The sequence below is a fragment of the Oncorhynchus nerka genome, linkage group LG26, assembly GCF_034236695.1.
Source record: "Oncorhynchus nerka isolate Pitt River linkage group LG26, Oner_Uvic_2.0, whole genome shotgun sequence".
Lineage (NCBI taxonomy): Eukaryota > Metazoa > Chordata > Actinopteri > Salmoniformes > Salmonidae > Oncorhynchus > Oncorhynchus nerka.
In genome coordinates this window covers 11,555,465-11,577,663 of record NC_088421.1, presented here as the reverse complement: position 1 = coordinate 11,577,663, position 22,199 = coordinate 11,555,465, and the positions used below count along the sequence as shown (strand labels likewise).

The following is a 22,199-nucleotide window of genomic DNA, read 5'->3' as shown; positions in this document are numbered from 1 at the left end:
GATTGTGGAAGTGTGTGTGTGTGTGGCCCTGTGTCTGTGCTGCAGATAACCATCTGGGTTGGTCAGCCTTTGCTAACTGGACACATTGTCTGATATCAGTAATATCTCTCAATGTGTCTTTTCTGTCAGACAGTAATGTACTTTCTTGACTAACAGAGGATAATATTGTACAGTTTGAGATTAGATGGAGGTCCTTTCGGGGTCATTAGTGAGTTCACTGGGTGTTGACCTATGATGCATCATCATCACGCTATCTTTCACCTCCATAACCAGTGCTTCCTATTGTCGGAGTCCTGCAGTCAAGTGACCAAATCACCCTCCAGTGGCCTCATGGTTGGAATATTATTCGTATTTTTCATAATTAATAAGCATTATTGAAAAAAAAGGGTGTTTCTATGTCAAAAGGTTGTGTTATATTTCAGTCCTCTGTGATGTACTGTATACAATGTGTATTATTGGGATGCAACTCAAGATTGAATACATTTCAACTCTATATCTGACATGGTACAAGTGTCTTCTTTTTAAGCCCATAATCATGTGTGTGAGGTGTATACTTCTATTTCAAAGTAGATTTGTTTCAGACTACCAAGAAACTCTGTGTGACCCTGATTTAGCCCACTGCAGTAAAAGGCTAATAGTTGCTCTTGATCAACATGGTCTCAGGACAAATCATATTATTCTGTATGTAAATCTGTGACACTCCATTAGTATGATATGTGACGTTACGTTAGGTTATATTAATTATGAATGGAATAGCTGTCATACAATATCATACGAATTAGTGGACATACAGTATTGTACGCCTACCTGGTCGTACAATAGCATACAAATTGGATGACTCAACTTATTATACATCTTCGAGGATGTTTCGTATTATACTTCTTTCTCTGAGACCAGGTGGCTTGTTGCGCAATAACAACAACGGAGAATTACGGGGAGAATTTACATTGGCGATTAGCGAGACTAATGACAAAGGTTAAGATAATTTACGTGCTGAACTAATACGACAAAGGTTAGGGGAATGTATGTAGCAGGTTCGGTGAATTGGGTTAAGTTTAGAATAGGGGTTAGGCATGTTCAACGAGACATTAACCTTTGGATTGCTTGAGAGTTGCAGATTACGCCCACCCATCCTCCCTACTTTTGTTTCTGTCTAAAGTAACTAGACCATTAGTAGGAATCATACGTCTTGGAGGTACTTAGAAATACATAAAGTATGTTTCGTATGGCTCTGAGACCAGGCTGTCTTAATAGGCCACTGAAATGGTTTTGAACTTGATGGAAAGACTTCCAGTCTTGTGCATATTTGAGCATTATTAACTTATGGCTCCTGGACTGGTTAATTGAACCTAAAGTCACTGTACATTTGACATCATTAATATGTCATGTTTTGAGCTCATATATGATAGGCGTCGTATATACTGTATGTGTGTGTTGAACAGACCAACGACGTAGGTTCCCTTGGTGTCACTTCTGTCTTACCCCCGACTGACACATAGGTCATGTGTCACAGGTGAAGAACCAGGATGTAGCTTGTTTCACGCCTCATTGACCATTTGGCTGATTTATTGCCCTTTCTGTCCTACACTCTCTTTTTCTCTCTCCCTCTCCATTTTCTCCTGTTAAATTGGAGTCATGAGACTGTCTGCCAGGGTAGTGTTGTGGTCTGAGAGCCAGGAGAAAGGAAAGGTACTTAGATAGGTGGTGGACTGACAGATGGTGGACTGACACAGTGCGGCTGCAGTACGTGCACAACAGAGCACAGCAGGCCTGAGTCATTGCAGTGAGCCTGAAATAGGTTACGGGGCAGTATAGGTTATGGTGGTCACATGTCTGTATGTTTGAAGCCTTCCTCCAACACCGCGTCTGCCAAGCACTAAACACAGGACCGTGACTGATTCTAGACTAGGTTGGGATGTTGTTGGACTCAGTTGTTGTGTGTATGTTTGGGGGAGATGGGGGTAGTGGGAGGATGACTGGTGAAATCATCAGGCTGCCATTTGTAGGGAGAGAGAGAGGAGGAGTTAGAGAGCAGAAACAAGGAGGGAGACTTGAGGGAGAGTGTGAGACGGTGGAAGGAGATCCAGACAGAAATCAAGATAATAATAATGTTTTGTTTGGAGCCTCTGGACAGTAACAGCATGTGGTGTCCTGATGTTCTGCTTGTTCCTGTTCCAACCAGAGGAAAGAGCTGTCTCCCTAATCAATCATGGTCTGACCCTCTGCTCCTCTTCTCCTATCCCTAATGCCTCAGCAGGCTCCTCCTAACCCATACCCCTCAGCAGGCTCCTCCTAACCCATACCCCTCAGCAGGCTCCTCCTAACCCATACCCCTCAGCAGGCTCCTCCTAACCCATACCCCTCAGCAGACTCCTCCTAACCCATACCCCTCAGCAGGCTCCTCCTAACCCATACCCCTCAGCAGGCTCCTCCTAACCCATACCCCTCAGCAGGCTCCTCCTAACCCATACCCCTCAGCAGACTCCTCCTAACCCATACCCCTCAGCAGACTCCTCCTAACCCATACCCCTCAGCAGGCTCCTCCTAACCCATACCCCTCAGCAGGCTCCTCCTAACCCATACCCCTCAGTAGTCTCTGGGTATACGTAGGGCTGGACAGCTTGATATGAACCATTAGCCTACTAACTGTTGTTGGTGGCATATAAATTCAACGTGTTTGACAAGATAGACAACATGTGTGGGACAGTGGCGGACAGAGTCAATTAAGATGACGGAGGACACTTTTTATTTCTCATGAGCATGGCCTTATTTCTATTACAGCATATTGGATGACTGTCATTCATATTCCATTCACCCAGTTCAATGTAACAGCGATAGGTCTAGGCTACTACATGATACTTACATTTTCCCTACCCATCATGAGGTTGCTACAACCTAGCCTATGAATGAAGACTACAAGGTAGGCGCACACAGGTTGAGAGAAAATGTTGAGGTGACACATGGACAGACAGCGGCACATTCAATACCTCCTTGCACACTCTTGCCTGCATCTAGCTGATATAGGGTGTAATCATTAGTCCAACAGTTGCAAATGAGAATTTTGATTGGACAAATTCAGGTATGTTTAGCCCCGTTTTGTTCTGTTTAAGAAACGTTTTTCAACAGAATCGGCAGAATGAATACACCCCTGATCATGCGTAAACACGATTCAGAACAGCCACGTTGTATTCCTTCTGCATCTATGCGCTCTCCTCTCACTTTTTCCCTTTGTCGCTTTTGGACTTCAATGCACAACACATCAGCTGTATGTGACCAGGCCAAAAAACCTTTCCAAGCCAAACCATATCATAACTGCTACACACAGCCTACATCGCTGTCACCATATTAGCTAAAGTAACATAGTCAACATAGCTGCTCCCACTCTTCCCCTCGCACCAGGCTCCCCAGCATTGTTCACTCCTGCCATCATCATTACTCACACCTGCCTCCCCCCCCCATCACGTGCATCAGCGATTATTGGACTCACTGGACTCAATCATCTCTGTCATTACCTTCCCTATATCTGTCTGGTTCCCCGCTCTGTTCCCTGCTTCTGCATTGATTGTCATATGTCCTTGTTTACCCATGTGCTGACGCTGGTCCTGTACTGTTACCTGTCTGTTCCTCATTAAATGTTCCTGCTTCTCATCTCCAGTATCAGTCCGTACACAACTATTGTCTCTCTCTCTTTGATTCAATTACTCGCCACATTTTATGCACTGCAGTGCTAGCTAGCTGTATCTTATGCTTTCAGTACTAGTTTCATTCTCTGATCCTTTGATTTGGTCGACAACATGTCAGTTCATGCTGCAAGAGCTCTGATAGGTTGGAGGACAGCCTCCGGAAGTTGTCATAATTCATATGTAAGCTCCCATTCTTTAAAAATTCAAAATAAACTTAATATATATGCTATGCATTATGAATTTTGAAATGCCATGGAGGTTAAAATGAGAGGCTTTGGAAAAAGCATGGAGGTGCTAAGGTTTGTGGGAGCTCTCCACCAGTGAACAGCATCATGAAATGCTTTGGTAATCAGATTTTGTCAATGTTGTGGTCCCTTTGAAAAAAGACGACTTCCTCAGTAGCAAGCAAGGTTATACTCACTTCCTCTTTCTCTTTCTCTTTCTCTCTCTCCCTGTCTCTCAGGTTTGGGGTGCTCCTCTTCATAATATCCTGCTATTACATGGTAGCAAAGACCTGAAGACAAGAGGTAAGCAGTGTGACCTTCTCCTTTCAGTTTTTTTACACTGTGTAGATCTCTCATTGGGTCAACTGTCAATGTGCACTGTATCTGCGATCCGGGGTTGTGTGTCAGTTAATGTCGTTATAAGTGGGTGGCTCACAAAAGAGTCTCAAGATTCACTTCAATGATAAAGAGTGATTGCTGAAGAAGAAAAAAGCAAAAGGGAGTAACTTTCACTTCTCCTCAGATCTCTTTGTGCCGCTGTGTTTGGCAGTTGTGGTAAGTACTATACAGAGGGGAATTATCTTTACCCTCTGGTGGAGTTGACAACTAAGGTGCTAATGGTGGGAACCGGGCGCCTGGTAAGGTCACAGAGGCTGATGAATTCTGTCAGTCTGTCTGTCTGTCAGTAAGAGTTTGCTTACTGGCAACTCCCAGCAACCACAGACACGGATATAGAGCAGCTCTTATGAAAATTGATGTGTTTGTGTGTGTATATAGTAGTGTGTTGATTATGACTGATCATTGTGCGTGTGTGTGTGTGTGTGATTGTGTGTGTGTGTACAGCACTGTGTCATTGTGTGTGTTTATGTGTCAGGGTGTGTGGTTGCGGGCATGGGCTGGTACAGACTGGCAGTCCTACACTACAGGAGAGCAGGTCAGGGAGAGGCTGGTACGGCACTGTAGAACAGGCTCACACCTCTTCCTGTATGGTTCCTCTTCCGATCGGCTGAGAGCAGTCTGCTCATAGCCACCTGCTGATGATTGACGGGGGTCATTCTGTTACTTTTAAATCCTCTTCCTGTATGGTTCCTCTTCCGATCGGCTGAGAGCAGTCTGCTCATAGCCACCTGCTGATGATTGACGGGGGTCATTCTGTTACATTTAAATCCTCTTCCTGTATGGCTCCTCTTCCGATCGGCTGAGAGCAGTCTACTCATAGCCACCTGCTGATGATTGACGGGGGTCATTCTGTTACATTTAAATCCACCTCCTGCCACTCCAGCTCAGAACGCAGTCAAACCATCTGTCATGCTTTCACCTTCATTTTTTTCTTTGTTTAGCAACCCTACAGGTGTAGGATCTTATACATATATTGTCACAGCAAAATAATCCTGCAGCAACAGCTTTTGAACGTGTAGTCCATAATGTTGCTTAATCGGTGGTTAGACTATTAGCTGGCCAAAAGTAGGTTACATGAACAGTGCAATACTGTTCATTTAAAAAATGTTGCAGCAAAATAATGCAGTAGCAACAGAATTTTAACGTTTGGCCCACAATGTTGCGTGATCAGTGGTTAGGCTTTTACCTGGCCAAAAGTAGGTTACATATCCATATGTTAGTGCAGGTTTTCAGTGGAATGATGTAAATCCTGAAGCTCAAATTCTCAGCAACAAAATAGTCATTAAATTAAGATCCTACACCTCAAATCAAATCAAATTTATTTATATAGCCCTTCGTACATCAGCTGATATCTCAAAGTGCTGTACAGAAACCCAGCCTAAAACCCCAAACAGCAAGCAATGCAGGTGTAAAAGCACGGTGGCTAGGAAAAACTCCCTAGAAAGGCCAAAACCTAGGAAGAAACCTAGAGAGGAACCAGGCTATGTGGGGTGGCCAGTCCTCTTCTGGCTGTGCCGGGTAGAGATTATAACAGAACATGGCCAAGATGTTCAAATGTTCATAAATGACCAGCATGGCCGAATAATAATAAGGCAGAACAGTTGAAACTGGAGCAGCAGCACAGTCAGGTGGACTGGGGACAGCAAGGAGTCATCATGTCAGGTAGTCCTGGGGCACGGTCCTAGGGCTCAGGTCCTCCGAGAGAGAGAAAGAAAGAGAAAATTAGAGAGAGCATATGTGGGGTGGCCAGTCCTCTTCTGGCTGTGCCGGGTGGAGATTATAACAGAACATGGCCACGATGTTCAAATGTTCATAAATGACCAGCATGGTCGAATAATAGTAAGGCAGAACAGTTGAAACTGGAGCAGCAGCATGGCCAGGTGGACTGGGGACAGCAAGGAGTCATCATGTCAGGTAGTCCTGGGACATGGTCCTAGGGCTCAGGTCAGTTGAAACTGGAGCAGCAGCATGGCCAGGTGGACTGGGGACAGCAAGGAGTCATCATGTCAGGTAGTCCTGGGGCATGGTCCTAGGGCTCAGGTCCTCCGAGAGAGAGAAAGAAAGAGAGAAGGAGAGAATTAGAGAACGCACACTTAGATTCACACAGGACACCGAATAGGACAGGAGAAGTACTACAGATATAACAAACTGACCCTAGCCCCCCGACACATAAACTACTGCAGCATAAATACTGGAGACTGAGACAGGAGGGGTCAGGAGACACTGTGGCCCCACCCGAGGACACCCCCGGACAGGGCCAAACAGGAAGGATATAACCCCACCCACTTTGCCAAAGCACAGCCCCCACACCACTCGAGGGATATCTTCAACCACCAACTTACCATCCTGAGACAAGGCTGAGTATAGCCCACAAAGATCTCCGCCACGGCACAACCCAAGGGGGGCGCCAACCCAGACAGGATGACCACAACAGTGAATCAACCTACTCAGGTGACGCACCCCCTCCAGGGACGGCATGAGAGAGCCCCAGTAAGCCAGTGACTCAGCCCCTGTAATAGGGTTAGAGGCAGAGAATCCCAGTGGAAAGAGGGGAACCGGCCAGGCAGAGACAGCAAGGGCGGTTCGTTGCTCCAGAGCCTTTCCGTTCACCTTCCCACTCCTGGGCCAGACTACACTCAATCATATGACCCACTGAAGAGATGAGTCTTCAGTAAGGACTTAAAGGTTGAGACCGAGTTTGCATCTCTGACATGGGTAGGCAGACCGTTCCATAAAAATGGAGCTCTATAGGAGAAAGCCCTGCCTCCAGCTGTTTGCTTAGAAATTCTAGGGACAATTAGGAGGCCTGCGCCTTGTGACCGTAGCGTACGTGTAGGTATGTACGGCAGGACCAAATCAGAGAGATAGGTAGGAGCAAGCCCATGTAATGCTTTGTAGGTTAGCAGTAAAACCTTGAAATCAGCCCTTGCTTTGACAGGAAACCAGTGTAGAGAGGCTAGCACTGGAGTAATATGATCAATTTTTTTGGTTCTAGTCAGGATTCTAGCAGCCGTATTTAGCACTAACTGAAGTTTATTTAGTGCTTTATCCGGGTAGCCAGAAAGTAGAGCATTGCAGTAGTCTAACCTAGAAGTGACAAAAGCATGGATTAATTTTTCTGCATCATTTTTGGACAGAAAGTTTCTGATTTTTGCAATGTTACGTAGATGGAAAAAAGCTGTCCTTGAAATGGTCTTGATATGTTCTTCAAAAGAGAGATCAGGGTCCAGAGTAACGCCGAGGTCCTTCACAGTTTTATTTGAGACGACTGTACAACCATTAAGATTAATTGTCAGATTCAACAGAAGATCTCTTTGTTTCTTGGGACCTAGAACAAGCATCTCTGTTTTGTCCGAGTTTAAAAGTAGAAAGTTTGCAGCCATCCACTTCCTTATGTCTGAAACACATGCCTCTAGCGAGGGCAATTTTGGGGCTTCACCATGTTTCATTGAAATGTACAGCTGTGTGTCATCCGCATAGCAGTGAAAGTTAACATTATGTTTTCGAATAACATCCCCAAGAGGTAAAATATATAGTGAAAACAATAGTGGTCCTAAAACGGAACCTTGAGGAACACCGACATTTACAGTTGATTTGTCAGAGGACAAACCATTCACAGAGACAAACTGATATCTTTCCGACAGATAAGATCTAAACCAGGCCAGAACATGTCCGTGTAGACCAATTTGGGTTTCCAATCTCTCCAAAAGAATGTGGTGATCGTTGGTATCAAAAGCAGCACTAAGGTCTAGGAGCACGAGGACAGATGCAGAGCCTCGGTCCGATGCCATTAAAATGTCATTTACCACCTTCACAAGTGCCGTCTCAGTGCTATGATGGGGTCTAAAACCAGACTGAAGCATTTCGTATACATTGTTTGTCTTCAGGAAGGCAGTGAGTTGCTGCGCAACAGCCTTCTCTAAAATTTTTGAGAGGAATGGAAGATTCGATATAGGCCGATAGTTTTTTATATTTTCTGGGTCAAGGTTTGGCTTTTTCAAGAGAGGCTTTATTACTGCCACTTTTAGTGAGTTTGGTACACATCCGGTGGATAGAGAGCCGTTTATTATGTTCAACATAGGAGGGCCAAGCACAGGAAGCAGCTCCTTCAGTAGTTTAGTTGGAATAGGGTCCAGTATGCAGCTTGAAGGTTTAGAGGCCATGATTATTTTCATCATTGTGTCAAGAGATATAGTACTAAAACACTTGAGCGTCTCTCTTGATCCTAGGTCCTGGCAGAGTTGTGCAGACTCAGGACAACTGAGGTTTGGAGGAATACGCAGGTTTAAAGAGGAGTCCGTAATTTGCTTTCTAATAATCATAATCTTTTCCTCAAAGAAGTTAATGAATTTATCACTGCTAAAGTGAAAGTCATCCTCTCTTGGGGAATGCTGCTTTTTAGTTAGCTTTGCGACAGTATCAAAAAGGAATTTCGGATTGTTCTTATTTTCCTCAATTAAGTTAGAAAAATAGGATGATCGAGCAGCAGTAAGGGCTCTTCGGTACTGCACGGTACCGTCTTTCCAAGCTAGTCGGAAGACTTCCAGTTTGGTGTGGCGCCATTTCCGTTCCAATTTTCTGGAAGCTTGCTTCAGAGCTCAGGTATTTTCTGTATACCAGGGAGCTAGTTTCTTATGATAAATGTTTTTAGTTTTTAGGGGTGCAACTTTATCTAGGGTATTGCGCAAGGTTAATTTGAGATCCTCAGTTAGGTGGTTAACTGATTTTTGTCCTATGGCGTCCTTGTGTAGACAGAGGGAATCTGGAAGGACATCAAGGGATGTTTGTGTTGTCTGTGAATTTATAGCACGACTTTTGATGTTCCTTGGTTGGGGTCTGAGCAGATTATTTGTTGCAATTGCAAACGTAATAAAATGGTGGTCCGATAGTCCAGGATTATGAGGAAAAACATTAAGATCCACAACATTTATTCCATGGGACAAAACTAGGTACAGCGTATAACTGTAACAGTGAGTGGGTCCAGAGACATGTTGGACAAAACCCACTGAGTCGATGATGGCTCCGAAAGCCTTTTGGAGTGGGTCTGTGGACTTTTCCATGTGAATATTAAAGTCACCAAAGATTAGAATATTATCTGCTATGACTACAAGTTCCGATAGGAATTCAGGGAACTCAGTGAGGAACGCTGTATATGGCCCAGGAGGCCTGTAAACAGTAGCTATAAAAAGTGATTGAGTAGGCTACATAGATTTCATGACTAGAAGCTCAAAAGAGGAAAACGTCATTTTGTTTTTGTAAATTGAAATTTGCTATCGTAAATGTTAGCAACACCTCCGCCTTTGCGGGATGCACGGGGGATATGGTCACTAGTGTAGCCAGGAGGTGAGGCCTCATTTAAAACAGTAAATTCATCAGGCTTAAGCCATGTTTCAGTCAGGCCAATCACATCAAGATTATGATCAGTGATTAGTTCATTGACTATAATTGCCTTTGAAGTAAGGGATCTATAACATTAAGTAGCCCTATTTTGAGATGTGAGGTATCATGATCTCTTTCAGTAATGACAGGAATGGAGGTGGTCTTTATCCTAGTGAGATTGCTAAGGCGAACACCGCCATGTTTAGTTTTGCCCAACCTAGGTCGAGGCACAGACACGGTCTCAATGGTGATAGCTGAGCTGACTACACTGACTGTGCTAGTGGCAGACTCCACTATGCTGGCAGGCTGGCTAACAGCCTGCTGCCTGGCCTGCACCCTGTTTCATTGTGGAGCTAGAGGAGTTAGAGCCCTGTCTATGTTGGTAGATAAGATGAGAGCACCCCTCCAGCTAGGATGGAGTCCGTCACTCCTCAGCAGGTCAGGCTTGGTCCTGTTTGTGGGTGAGTCCCAGAAAGAGGGCCAATTATCTACAAATTCTATCTTTTGGGAGGGGCAGAAAACAGTTTTCAACCAGCGATTGAGTTGTGAGACTCTGCTGTAGAGCTCATCACTCCCCCTAACTGGGAGGGGGCCAGAGACAATTACTCGATGCCGACACATCTTTCTAGCTGATATGCACGCAGAAGCTATGTTGCGCTTGGTGATCTCTGACTATTTCATCCTAACATCGTTGGTGCCGACGTGGATAACAATATCTCTATACTCTCTACACTCGCCAGTTTTAGCTTTAGCCAGCACCATCTTCAGATTAGCCTTAACGTCGGTAGCCCCGCCCCCTGGTAAACAGTGTATGATCGCTGGATGATTCGTTTTAAGTCTAATACTGCGGGTAATGGAGTCGCCAATGACTAGAGTTTTCAATTTGTCAGAGCTAATGGTGGGAAGCTTCGGCGTCTCAGACCCCGTAACGGGAGGAGTAGAGACCAGAGAAGACTCGGCCTCTGACTCCGACCCGCTGCTTAATGGGGAAAACCGGTTGAAAGTTTCTGTCGGCTGAATGAGCGACACCGGTTGAGCATTCCTACAGCATTTCCTTCCAGAAACCGTGAGAAAGTTGTCCGGCTGCGGGGACTGTGCCAGGGGATTTATACTACCATCTGTACTTACTGGTGGCACAGACGCTGTTTCATCCTTTCCTACACTGAAATTACCCTTGCCTAACGATTGCGTCTGAAGCTAGGCTTGTAGCACAGCTATCCTCGCCGTAAGGCGAGTACAGCGACTGCAATTAGAAGGCATCATGTTAATGTTACTACTTAGCTTCGGCTGTTGGAGGTCAGCAACTCGAAAACAAGCCTGCAAGTTGTGACCGGAAATGATGTCAATCGTGATCAGTCTACCTATATGTAGAAGTGTATTGAGGAGCTTATGGACACTATATAAAGAGCTTTCATTTTCCTTCTAAATTGTATCCAATATTGTCACAGCAAAATAATCCTGCAGAAACAGGATTTGAACGTTTAGTCCATAATGTTGCTTGATCGGTGGTTAGGCTATTAGCTGGCCAAAATTAGGTTACATGAACAGTGCAATACTGTTAATTTAACCGTGTGTTAGTGTGGGCTTTCAGTGGATTAATGTAACTCTGCGGTGCAGAAATTCTCAGCAACGAAAGACTGATCAAATTAAGATCCTATATCTTAGGCTTGTTGTTGTAGTGAATGGTGGGGGATGTAGCAGTAAGTGGATTGGGGGGATGGCTGAGTGAAAAAGGTTCAAGGTTGAAGTTGAGAGGAGGGCAAGCCAGGGAATGGCAGCTAACGGGATGTGGATTTTGTGGGAGTGTGAGCGTAAGCTGATTATTAGCGTCATGCCCATAGGCATACACCAGGTCACAGAGTTGCTGTGTTCTGTTCACCTGGTGCTCTCTCTCTCCATCTGCCTCCCTCTCTCTCTTTCTCTATCACTCTATTTCTGTCTCTATCTCGTTGCTCAGATGAAGGTCATGTTCTGTGCTGTACCAAGTGATTCATTTATAAATAAATATTTATTGTCTCTCACAAAGTCTTACCCTATCTGTTGTATGTGACTCTGTCTGTCTGTCTCCTGGTCTATCTATGTACAGATGTAGGATCTTAATTTTGCAGCAAAATAAGTCTGTAGCAACAGGATGTGAACGTTTAGTCCACAATGTTGCTTGATCAGTGGTTAGGCTTTTACCTGGCCAAAAGTAGGTGACATACTGTTAATATAACCGTGTGTTAGTGCAGGTTTTCAGTTAATTTTTGTAAATCCTGAAGCTCAAATTCTCAGCAACAAAATAGTAGTTAAATTAAGATCCTACACCTGTATGTAGAAATGTATTGAGGAGCTTATGGACACTATATAAAGAGCTTTCATTTCCCTTCTACATTGTGTCGTACAAAGACATACAGAGACAGAGACATTACTGACACACTCTCTCACAGGGCTGAGGGACCTGTGTTGTCTATTGTTGACCTTACAGACCTTAGTCAAATAAATATGAATATGTTCCAATATTTGAGCTTCACGTAAATTAAGGCTACTTGGTCTTGTACAGTTGAACCAATGACATAATGCAAACTCCATGCGAAGGAAGTCTGCTGACTTTGCTCCAAGCGAAGAAGGTATTTGACATGTGTATTTGACCCAGATCCGCTCCCTCATGCAGCTGTTGACTCAACACAGAGCAGAATGTTTAGACTCTCAGCTCCTCCAGAGCGAAACAAACTGCCCAACTACAGCTGTCAAACACAACCAGTCCAACCGCTCTGTGGCCGTGTCAGTCGGATACATCATTCGTCTCAAAGAAGCGTCTTTCACTTTTAGTCAACTCAAACTGATGTTCTCCTCTTTTGATTGAAAGCCTTCTGTACATTTTCCATGTCACTTCAAATCTGCTCACCCTGCTCTCTAATTTCTCTCTATTCACTCTCTTCAAATGTGCTCCATCCATCCCCCTTCTTTTTTTGCTTTTCTCTCTATCTCTCTCTCTCTCTCTCTCTCTCTCTCTTGCCTCCCCCCAGGGTGTGTAAGATGGCAGTGTGGATCCAGGCCCAGCAGCTCCAGGGGGATGCGCTGCACCAGATGCAGTCTCTCTATGGACAGCACTTCCCCATTGAGGTGCGCCATTACCTGTCCCAGTGGCTCGAGGGCCAACTCTGGTGAGTGCAGCACAAAGCACACCACACTACCTGACAGAAGACATGCCTCACCCGGTAACCTTCACATTCGGTTCAATCACAGTCACAGTAATAGCAGGGACCATGGAGGTGTAGTAACCTGAGAGCAATGTATAGTAGCAAGTGTGTAAAGTCACTGTTTTTGTGTATGTGCTTGAGTGAAGGTGTGTGTGTTAGGGAATGCATAGGGGATTAATGGCTACTCTGTTCTGCGTGTATGTACATAGAGGATATCTCTAAGCATTCTATATGTTCCTGTGCCAGGGATGTGATTGATCTGGAGAACCCCCAGGAGGAGTTTAAGGCCAAGCGTCTGCTGGACAGCCTGACCCAGGAGCTGCAGAACAAGGCTGAGCATCAGGTGGGAGAGGACGGCTTCCTGCTCAAGATCAAACTGGGACACTACGCCAGCCAGCTCAAGGTGAGACAGATTGAACCAGTAGACAAACCTCCACTCTAAGCTAGTATGAAGGTGAGAGATACTGTGCACACATTCCCAGTGTACGTGAGCAGAGCACAGAGCCAGTGCCCTCACAAAAACCTCCACACCTAACTAGCTAGCTGGACAGTTTTAATAAAGCCAGTATAAACCCAATAAACTCACAAGGATATGATAACCTTACAGCCAACTATACCAGCTGAATCGTGTTGATTATTATTTCAATTATACTGATACCAAACTCAGCTAAATGTTAGTTATCACAGCCTCATTGGCAACAGTCCCATGTCCATAAACCCCAAAACAAAGTACTTAGAAATGAAACAGTATGTGAGAACAGCCTGCTCTGGTCAGTGTGTCTATATGAAGAAAAACAAAAGGTAGACAACACTGGGCTACGGTAACCAGGCAGTGTTCCCTTTTATGATTGAGTGCTTCACTCACCGATCTCAGTGTGTTTGTCTTCACCCTTATGGACAGGGTTCAGAGGAACAAGCTGTCTCTTATCACCTTCCACAGTGGGAGTAGGAGGCATCTTGTCAACACAACCCTCTGTAGGCCTACAATGCAGTCTTTCAACCCCGCATGGTGCCTTGGTGTGTGTATGTGTGCGTGAGAGAGAGATTTAGACCTGTGTTTCCCAACTCTCGTCCTCCAGTACACCCAACAGCACAAATGTTTTTTGTAGCCACACGGACAAGCACATCTGATTCAACTTGTCAATTCATCATCAAGCCTTCGATGAGTGTTTTTGTGTGGGGCTACAACACAATGTGTGCTTTTGGGGTTACTTGAGGACCGGAGTTAAAGAGGGAGAGAAAAGAGAGAAAGGAAGAGAAATGTGGCCAGTGGATGTGAGACCAAGTCATCTGCACTTGAGAGAAGGATCTCATTAGTCTAATTGGGTTTAGCTAGGCTCAGGAAGTGGGCTTTAGAGCGTTAGCATGCCGCGGCGCGGGAGCAGGCTAAATTGGTCAGTGTTGTGTGCGCGGCCGTACTGCCAGTCAGCGGCTAACACGGCTAACGAGCCTAACACGACAGCACATGTGGTCCTTGTCTTTCAGAGCACGTATGACCGCTGCCCTCTGGAGCTGGTGAGATGCATCAAACACATCCTGTACACGGAGCAGAGGCTAGTCCGAGAGGCCTCTAATGTGAGTATGAAGCAGTCTCTCCAACTTCCATTCCTACTCCCACCTACCTGGGAAGCTTGTTTCACAGGTGTGCATATAACAGATACCTGTAGCTCGTATGCACAAAACACACACACACACACACACACACACACACACACACACACACACACACACACACACATACACACATATCAAATCAAATCAAATCTAATTTATTTATATAGCCCTTCGTACATCAGCTGATATCTCAAAGTGCTGTACAGAAACCCAGCCTAAAATACATACATACCCATATGGAAATACCCACACACCTTTTATAAATATTTGCATAATATAAACACCACACAGAGATGTTAAACATAACACAGCCAATTCCATGATATTATGGAAATCACAGCCATTGGGGGTCGCTTTGCTGCCTCTCTGCCGACATCAAAGGCAATTTACTTTCAATTTTCCCACAGACATACGTAAACCTGTTAACAACCACATAAATACATAAATACATACAACGCACGCACACACACACATACATAGCACTTCACACACACACCTAGTCAGAAAACCTGCACAGACACAGCCCATATGTCTCGCTGAAAGATAAACTTTGAATTTCTCATTAACCAGCAATGCTGTAGGCCTGGTGGGGAGGTGAAGAAATGTGATATTTTATAACAAGGGTTATAAAACCATAAAGCCGGTGGTCCATAAAACATCTGAATATCAATAAACCCAGTGTTAAATTGACTTCCAGTCCTGCCAGGCTCCTCCTATCACAGGATTGCATATTCTACGTGATTGCATTCCCAACTGTTTATTCAGACTGTCTTCACAGTGCTCACGTCCCCAGCCTTAACAAGCCATGGGCTGTGTCTGCCCACGATAAGGAAATTAATTTCCCTCTGCACAGTCTCACATGTTCAGTCAGTGGTGATCACTGCTGGTTATGGTCGTTAGGGATTACTGTGGAATAACACAAGCAGGGGTCATTGAGGTTGTGTTAAAGAGGCACAGGGCGATTTCAGGTTCTGTCAGTTTGTGTGTCTTTCTGCTCCATGTAACGATGATGAAATGCTCAACACCACACTAGCTAGTTCCTGCAAATCATCTCACAGCCAGCGTTGTTTACCGGCCCAGCCCTCTCACCTCTCTCTCCTCTCTCTGATTGGCAGTCAAGCTCCCCAGTGGGAGGGATGATGGACAGCATGTCCCAGAAGTACCAGCAGATCAACCAGGTATTCGAGGAGCTGCGCTTGCTGACCCAGGACACAGAGAACGACCTGAGAAAGCTCCAGCACAACCAGGAGTACTTCATCATCCAGTACCAGGAGAGCCTCCGCATCCAGGGTGAGTCAGCTTTGCCCTGGTCCTCCTCCTAGTCACATCACCCTGGGTCATCAACCCCAGCAGCCCTCACCTTTTTAGGGCAGAATGACGTGTGGGTTTGTAGGTGAGTGAGTGGGTGTCAGTATGTTTGTGTGTGTGTGGTCTGCAAAGTAAAAGACAGGTGTGTTTATGTGAGATTTGCTGACCTCCCCCTCTCCTCCTCCCTCTCCCTCTCCCTCTCTTTTCCCACATGCAGCCCAGTTGACCAGCCTGGCCACACTGCCCCCTGCTGACAGACAGCTGAGGGAGCCCACATTACTGAGCAAGAGAGCCACCGTGGAGGCCTGGCTCACCCGGGAGGCCAACACACTACAGAAATACAGACTGGTACACTACTTTTTATACTGCATACACACACACATGTACTGAAACACACACACGTACACCCTGGAATGATAGTGCCGGAGGGGATGGCTGTTGTTTTATTGGCTCTTAACCAACCGTGCTATTTTGTCCGTTTTTGGGGGGTTTGTAACTTATTTTGTACATAATGTTGCTACTACTGTCTCTTATGACCGAAAAGAGCTTCTGGACATCAGAACAGTGATTACTCACTTCGAATTGGACAAATAATTTTTCTTTAATGAGTTGGACTAGAACGACTCCAAACACCCAAACAGGCCCTCATCCCCGTCATTCACTGGAGAAAGAAATGGCGATTTCGCGGAAGGAGTGCCTTGTGAGGATCAGCCGACAAGTGGCTAATCTGCCTTAACTAACAGTACTGATGGCAAACGTTCAATTGCTTGAAAATAAATGGGACGATCTGAAAGCATGTATATCCTACCAACGGGACATTAAAAACTGTAATATCTTATGTTTCACAGAGTCATGGCTAAACGACATTAATATGTCGGGTTATACTGGCGGGTTATACACTCTATCAGCAGGATAGAACAGCAGCCTCTGGTAAGACATGGGGCGGGGACCTATGCATATTTGTAAACAACAGCTGGTGCACGATATCTAAGGAAGTCTCAAGGTTTTGCTCGCCTGAGTTAGAGTATCTCATGATTAGCTGTCGATCACACTATCTACCTAGAGAGTTTTCATCTGTATTTTTCGTAGCTGTCTATATACCACCACAGACCGATGCTGGCACTAAAACCGCACTCAATGAGCTGTATACCTCCATAAACAAACAGGAAAATGCTCTTACAGAGGCGGCGCTCCTAGTGGCCGGGTACTTTAATGCAGGGAAACTTCAATCAGTTTTACCTAATTTCTATCAGCATGTTAAATGTGCAAACAGAGGGAAAGAAACTCTAGACCACCTTTTCTCCACACACAGAGTACAAATCTCTCCACCACCCTCCATTGGCAAATCTGACCATAATGCTGTCCTCCTAATTCCTGCTAACAAGCAAAAATTAAAGCAGGAAGCACCAGTGACCCGGACTATAAAAAAGTTATCAGATGAAGCAGATGATGAACTACAGGACTGTTTTGCTAGTGCAGACTGGAATATGTTCCGGGATTCTTTCGATGGCATTTAGGAGTACACCACATCAGTCACTGGCTTCATCAATAAGTGAATCGAAGACGCTTTGTCCTCACAGTGACTGTACATACATACCCCTACCAGAAGCCATGGATTACAGGCAACATTCACACTGAGCTAAAGGGTAGAGCTGCCGCTTTCAAGGAGCGGGACTCTAACCCGGAAGCATATAAGAAATTCCTCTATGCCCTCCGACGAACCATCAAACAGGCAAAGCGTCAATACAGGACTAAGATCGAATCGTGCTACACCGGCTCCGACGCTCGTCGGATGTGGCAGGGCTTGCAAACTATTACAGACTACAAAGGGAAGCACAGCCAAGAGCTGCCCAGTGACACAAGCCTACCAGATGAGCTAAATAACTTTTATGCTCGCTTCGAGGCAAGTAACACTGAAACATGCATGAGAGCATCAGCTGTTCCGGATGACTGTGTGATCACACTCTCCGCAGCCGATGTGAGTAAGACATTTAAACAGGCCAACAGGCCAACAAGGCGGCAGGGCCAGATGGATTACCAGGACGTGTACTCCAAGCATGCGCTGACCAACTGGCAAGTGTCTTCACTGACATTTTCAACCTCTCCCTGTCTGAGACAGTAATACCAACATGTTTCAAGCAAACCACCATAGTCCCTGTGCCCAAGAACACTAAGGTAACCTGCCTAAATGACTACCGACCTGTAGCACTCACATCTGTAGCCATGAAATGCTTTGCAAGGCTGCTCATGGCTCACATCAACACCATTTTCCCAGAAACCCTATGTGAGAATGCTATTCATTGACTACAGCTCAGCGTTCAACACCATAGTGCCCTCAAAGCTTATCACTAAGCTAAGGACCCTGGGACTAAACACCTCCCTCTGCAACTGGATCCTGGACTTCCCGACGGGTCACCCCAGGTGGTAAGGGTAGGTAACAACACATCTGCCATGCTGATCAAATAAAATAAAATCAAATCAAATGTATTTATATAGCCCTTCGTACATCAGCTGATATCTCAAAGTGCTGTACAGAAACCCAGCCTAAAACCCCAAACAGCAAACAATGCAGGTGTAAAAGCACGGTGGCTAGGAAAAACTCCCTAGAAAGGCCAAAACCTAGGAAGAAACCTAGAGAGGAACCAGGCTATGTGGGGTGGCCAGTCCTCTTCTGGCTGTGCCGGGTAGAGATTATAACAGAACATGACCAAGATGTTCAAATGTTCATAAATGACCAGCATGGTCGAATAATAATAAGGCAGAACAGTTGAAACTGGAGCAGCAGCACAGTCAGGTGGACTGGGGACAGCAAGGAGTCATCATGTCAGGTAGTCCTGGGACATGGTCCTAGGGCCCAGGCCAGTTGAAACTGGAGCAGCAGCATGGCCAGGTGGACTGGGGACAGCAAGGAGTCATCATGTCAGGTAGTCCTGGGGCATGGTCCTAGGGCTCAGGTCCTCCGAGAGAGAGAAAGAAAGAGAGAAGGAGAGAATTAGAGAACGCACACTTAGATTCACACAGGACACCGAATAGGACAGGAGAAGTACTCCAGATATAACAAACTGACCCTAGCCCCCCGACACATAAACTAATGCAGCATAAATACTGGAGGCTGAGACAGGAGGGGTCAGGAGACACTGTGGCCCCATCCGAGGATCCTCTCCGGGGGCCCCTCAGGGGTGCGTGCTCAGTCCCCTCCTGTACTCCCTGTTCACTCATGACTGCACGGCCAGGCACGACTCCAACACCATCATTAAGTTTGCCGATGACGCAGTGTCAACAGTGTCAACAATGATGAGACAGCCTATAGGGAGGAGATCAGAGACCTGACCGTGGGGTCTGACCGTGGGGACAACAACCTCTCCCTCAATGCGATCAAGACAAAGGAGATGATTGTGAACTACAGGAAAAGGAGGACTCTCATCGACAGGGCTGTAGTGGAGCAGGTTGAGAGCTTCAAGTTCCTTGGTGTCCACATCACCAACAAACTAAAATGGTCCAAGCACACCAAGACAGTCGTGAAAAGGGCACGACAAAACCTATTCCCCCTCAGGAGACTGAAAAGATTTGCCATGGGTCCTCGCATCCTGAAAAGGTTCTACAGCTGCACCATTGAGAGCATCCTGACGGGTTGCATCACTGCCTGATATGGCAACTGCTCGGGCCTCCGACCGCAAGGCACTACAGGGTAGTGCGTACGGTCCAGTACAGGGTAGTGCGTACGGTCCAGTACATCACCGGGGCCAAGCTTCCAGACATTGAAGATCTCTATACCAGGCGGTGTCAGAGGAAAGACCTAAAAATGGTCAAATACTCCAGCCACCCTAGTCATAGACTCTTCTATCTGATAAAGCACAGCAAGCGCTACCGAAGCGCCAAGTCTAGGTCCAAGAGGCTTCTACACAGCTTCTACCCCCAAGCCATAAGACTCCTGAACATCTAATCAAATGGCTACCCAGACAATTTTTATTGCCCCCTCCCCACTCTTCTACGCTGCTGCTACTCTCTGTTATTATCTATGCATAGTCACTTTAATAACTCTACCTACATGTACATATTACCTTAATTACCTCGACAGAGGTGCCCCCGCACATTGACTTTGTACCGGTAAACCCTGTATATAGCCTCACTATTGTTATTTACTGCTGCTCTTTAATTATTTTTTATTCTTATCTCTTACTTTTTTTTAGGTATATTCTTAAATCTGCATTGTTGTTTAACCTCTTGGCGCACCGATCCCGAGCTAACATTAGCTGACTGTCTCCCTAGCGGTCGTTATTATTAGTTTACCAGAAGCTGTTGGCTTTTCTAGTTAGAGCCTAATGTTTGGCATTGTTGGCACTTTGTTCATTGTTGGCACTTTATTCACTGTTGTTTAACTAGCTAACGTTAGCTGGCTGGCTCGTTAGCTAATGTTACGTGACGTGTGTACAACACCTGATGAATATGGCTGGTGTCAGTAAACGTCTGCAAAAAAGCGTAATGAAATCGTTTCCAGCAGAGCTGGTTAGGCTGTTTTCATGTTATCCAGAGGGAAACAAATCATCAGCCAGAGCATCAAGTGTGCGCTCCAAGAGCAAAACGAGATGGGTGGGGCTAAAGTGTGAACGATGCTGAATGAGTGTAGACAAAAGAACAGCTCTTCACTAGATACCAAAACATTAGCGATTATCTCAAAAGTGAGAATACAAGTTGATCAAAAGCAGAATTACTTTCCCATTGTTCCTCAAATGCAGTGTATGATATACCATTTTGTAGCTCAGAGTTCTACTTTTATCCAATGTATAAAAAAAACATAATTTCACATTTTGCTACATAAGACTGAATCCAGGTGGTAAGTCACATATGCACTTGGTCTTTTACCAAATAGAGCTATCTTCTTTATACCACCCCTATCTTGTCACAACACAACTGATTGTCTCAAACGCATTAAGATGGAAAGAAATTCCACAAATACATTTTTTAACAAGGCACACCTGTTAACTTCTTGGCGCACCCATCCCGTTAGCGGGATCATTTTCGTCAACATCCGCTGAATTGCAGAGCGCCCAAAAAATTTCAAGTGCAATATACCAAAACACAGCTTAGCTTGTTGTTAATCCACCTGGTGTGTCAGATTTCAAAAAAGCTTTACAGCGAAAGCAACCCAAGCGTTTATGTTAGAACAGCTCTCTCAGCAGACAAAACCTTACAAACAGCTAGCAGCAAAGTAGATTGGTCACGAAAGTCAGAAAAGCAATCAAATTAATCACTTACCTTTGATGATCTCCGGATGTTTGCACTCACGAGACTCCCAGTTACACAATAAATGTTTGTTTTGTTCCATAAAGATTATTTTTATATCCAAAAACCTTCATTTAGTTGGCGAGTTTTGTTCAGTAATCCACAGGCTCATGCAGGTCACGATGGGCAGACAAAAATTCCAAATAGTATCCATAAAGTTCGTAGAAACATGTCAAATGTTTTTTATAATCAATCCTCGGGTTGTTTTTACAAAAATAATCGATAATATTTCAACCGGACGGTAGCTTTTTCAATAGGAGAGAGAGAGAAAAGGTCTGCTCCAAGCTTCTCGCGCATGCAAAAATCTAAGGACACCCAGCTATCCTACTGACGCGATGTGATCATTCTCGCTCATTTTTCAGAATAAAAGCCTGAAACTATGTCTTAAGACTGTTCACAACATGTGGAAGCCATAGGGAAAGGAATCTGGTTGATATCCCTTTAAATGGAGGGAAGGCATGCAATGGAACAATGGAACAATGGAGGTTTCAGAAAAACAGCACTTCCTGGTTGGATTTTCCTTAGGTTTTCGCCTGCAATATCAGTTCTGTTATACTCACAGACAATATTATATACAGTTTTGGAAACTTTAGAGTGTTTTCTATCCTAATCTGCCAATTATATGCATATTCTAGCTTCAGGGCCTGAGAAATAGGCAGTTTCATTTGGGTACGTTTTTCATCCAAACATCAAAATACTGCCCCCTAGTCTCAAGAGGTTTTAAGGGCTTCTAAGTAAGCATTTCACTTTAAGGTCTATCTGGAGGAATCTCATGCCTTCAGGGTATAAAAGCTGGGGATATATATTGATTTTAGAATATGTATGATGTGTGTGTGTGTGTGTGTGTGTGCGTGTGCGTGTGCACGTGTGTGTGCGCGTGCGTGCCTGCGTGCATACCTGCATGTGTGTTTGCCTAGGACCTGGCAGAGAAGCACCAGAAGAGCCTGCAGCTACTGAGGAAGCAGCAGACCATTATCCTGGATGACGAGCTGATCCACTGGAAGAGACGGCAACAGCTGGCCGGCAACGGGGGTCCTCCAGAGGGGGGGCTGGACATCCTGCAGTCCTGGTGAGACCCTCTACCCCTAACAGAGATCACATATGTCTAGGATTGATCAAAGGGCAGG

General features: G+C 45.2%; 1 protein-coding gene and 1 long non-coding RNA gene across 3 annotated transcripts in view; one reads left to right on the top strand and one right to left on the bottom strand.

Moving 5' to 3' along the window:
* Nucleotides 1-4,431, bottom strand: part of LOC135564656 (uncharacterized) — a 21,737-nt gene extending 17,306 nt beyond the window's left edge. The window contains exon 1 of the long non-coding RNA XR_010461180.1: nucleotides 4,105-4,431. This is a non-coding gene — a long non-coding RNA (uncharacterized LOC135564656). The remainder of the gene's footprint in view (nucleotides 1-4,104) is intronic.
* LOC115110283 (signal transducer and activator of transcription 5B-like) overlaps nucleotides 1-22,199 on the top strand; it is a 115,606-nt gene that overhangs the window by 58,060 nt on the left and 35,347 nt on the right. Inside the window, exons 1-8 of one of the 2 annotated variants that reach the window (XM_065010085.1) lie at nucleotides 4,178-4,210; nucleotides 4,431-4,462; nucleotides 12,694-12,831; nucleotides 13,114-13,270; nucleotides 14,353-14,442; nucleotides 15,597-15,771; nucleotides 16,007-16,137; nucleotides 21,990-22,141. In XM_065010085.1, the coding sequence (XP_064866157.1) occupies nucleotides 12,704-12,831; nucleotides 13,114-13,270; nucleotides 14,353-14,442; nucleotides 15,597-15,771; nucleotides 16,007-16,137; nucleotides 21,990-22,141 (833 nt within the window). In that variant the 5' untranslated portion in view covers nucleotides 4,178-4,210; nucleotides 4,431-4,462; nucleotides 12,694-12,703. Of the gene's footprint in view, nucleotides 1-4,146; nucleotides 4,211-4,430; nucleotides 4,463-12,693; nucleotides 12,832-13,113; nucleotides 13,271-14,352; nucleotides 14,443-15,596; nucleotides 15,772-16,006; nucleotides 16,138-21,989; nucleotides 22,142-22,199 lie in introns of those variants that run through there. The other variant, XM_065010084.1, reaches the window with a different exon arrangement.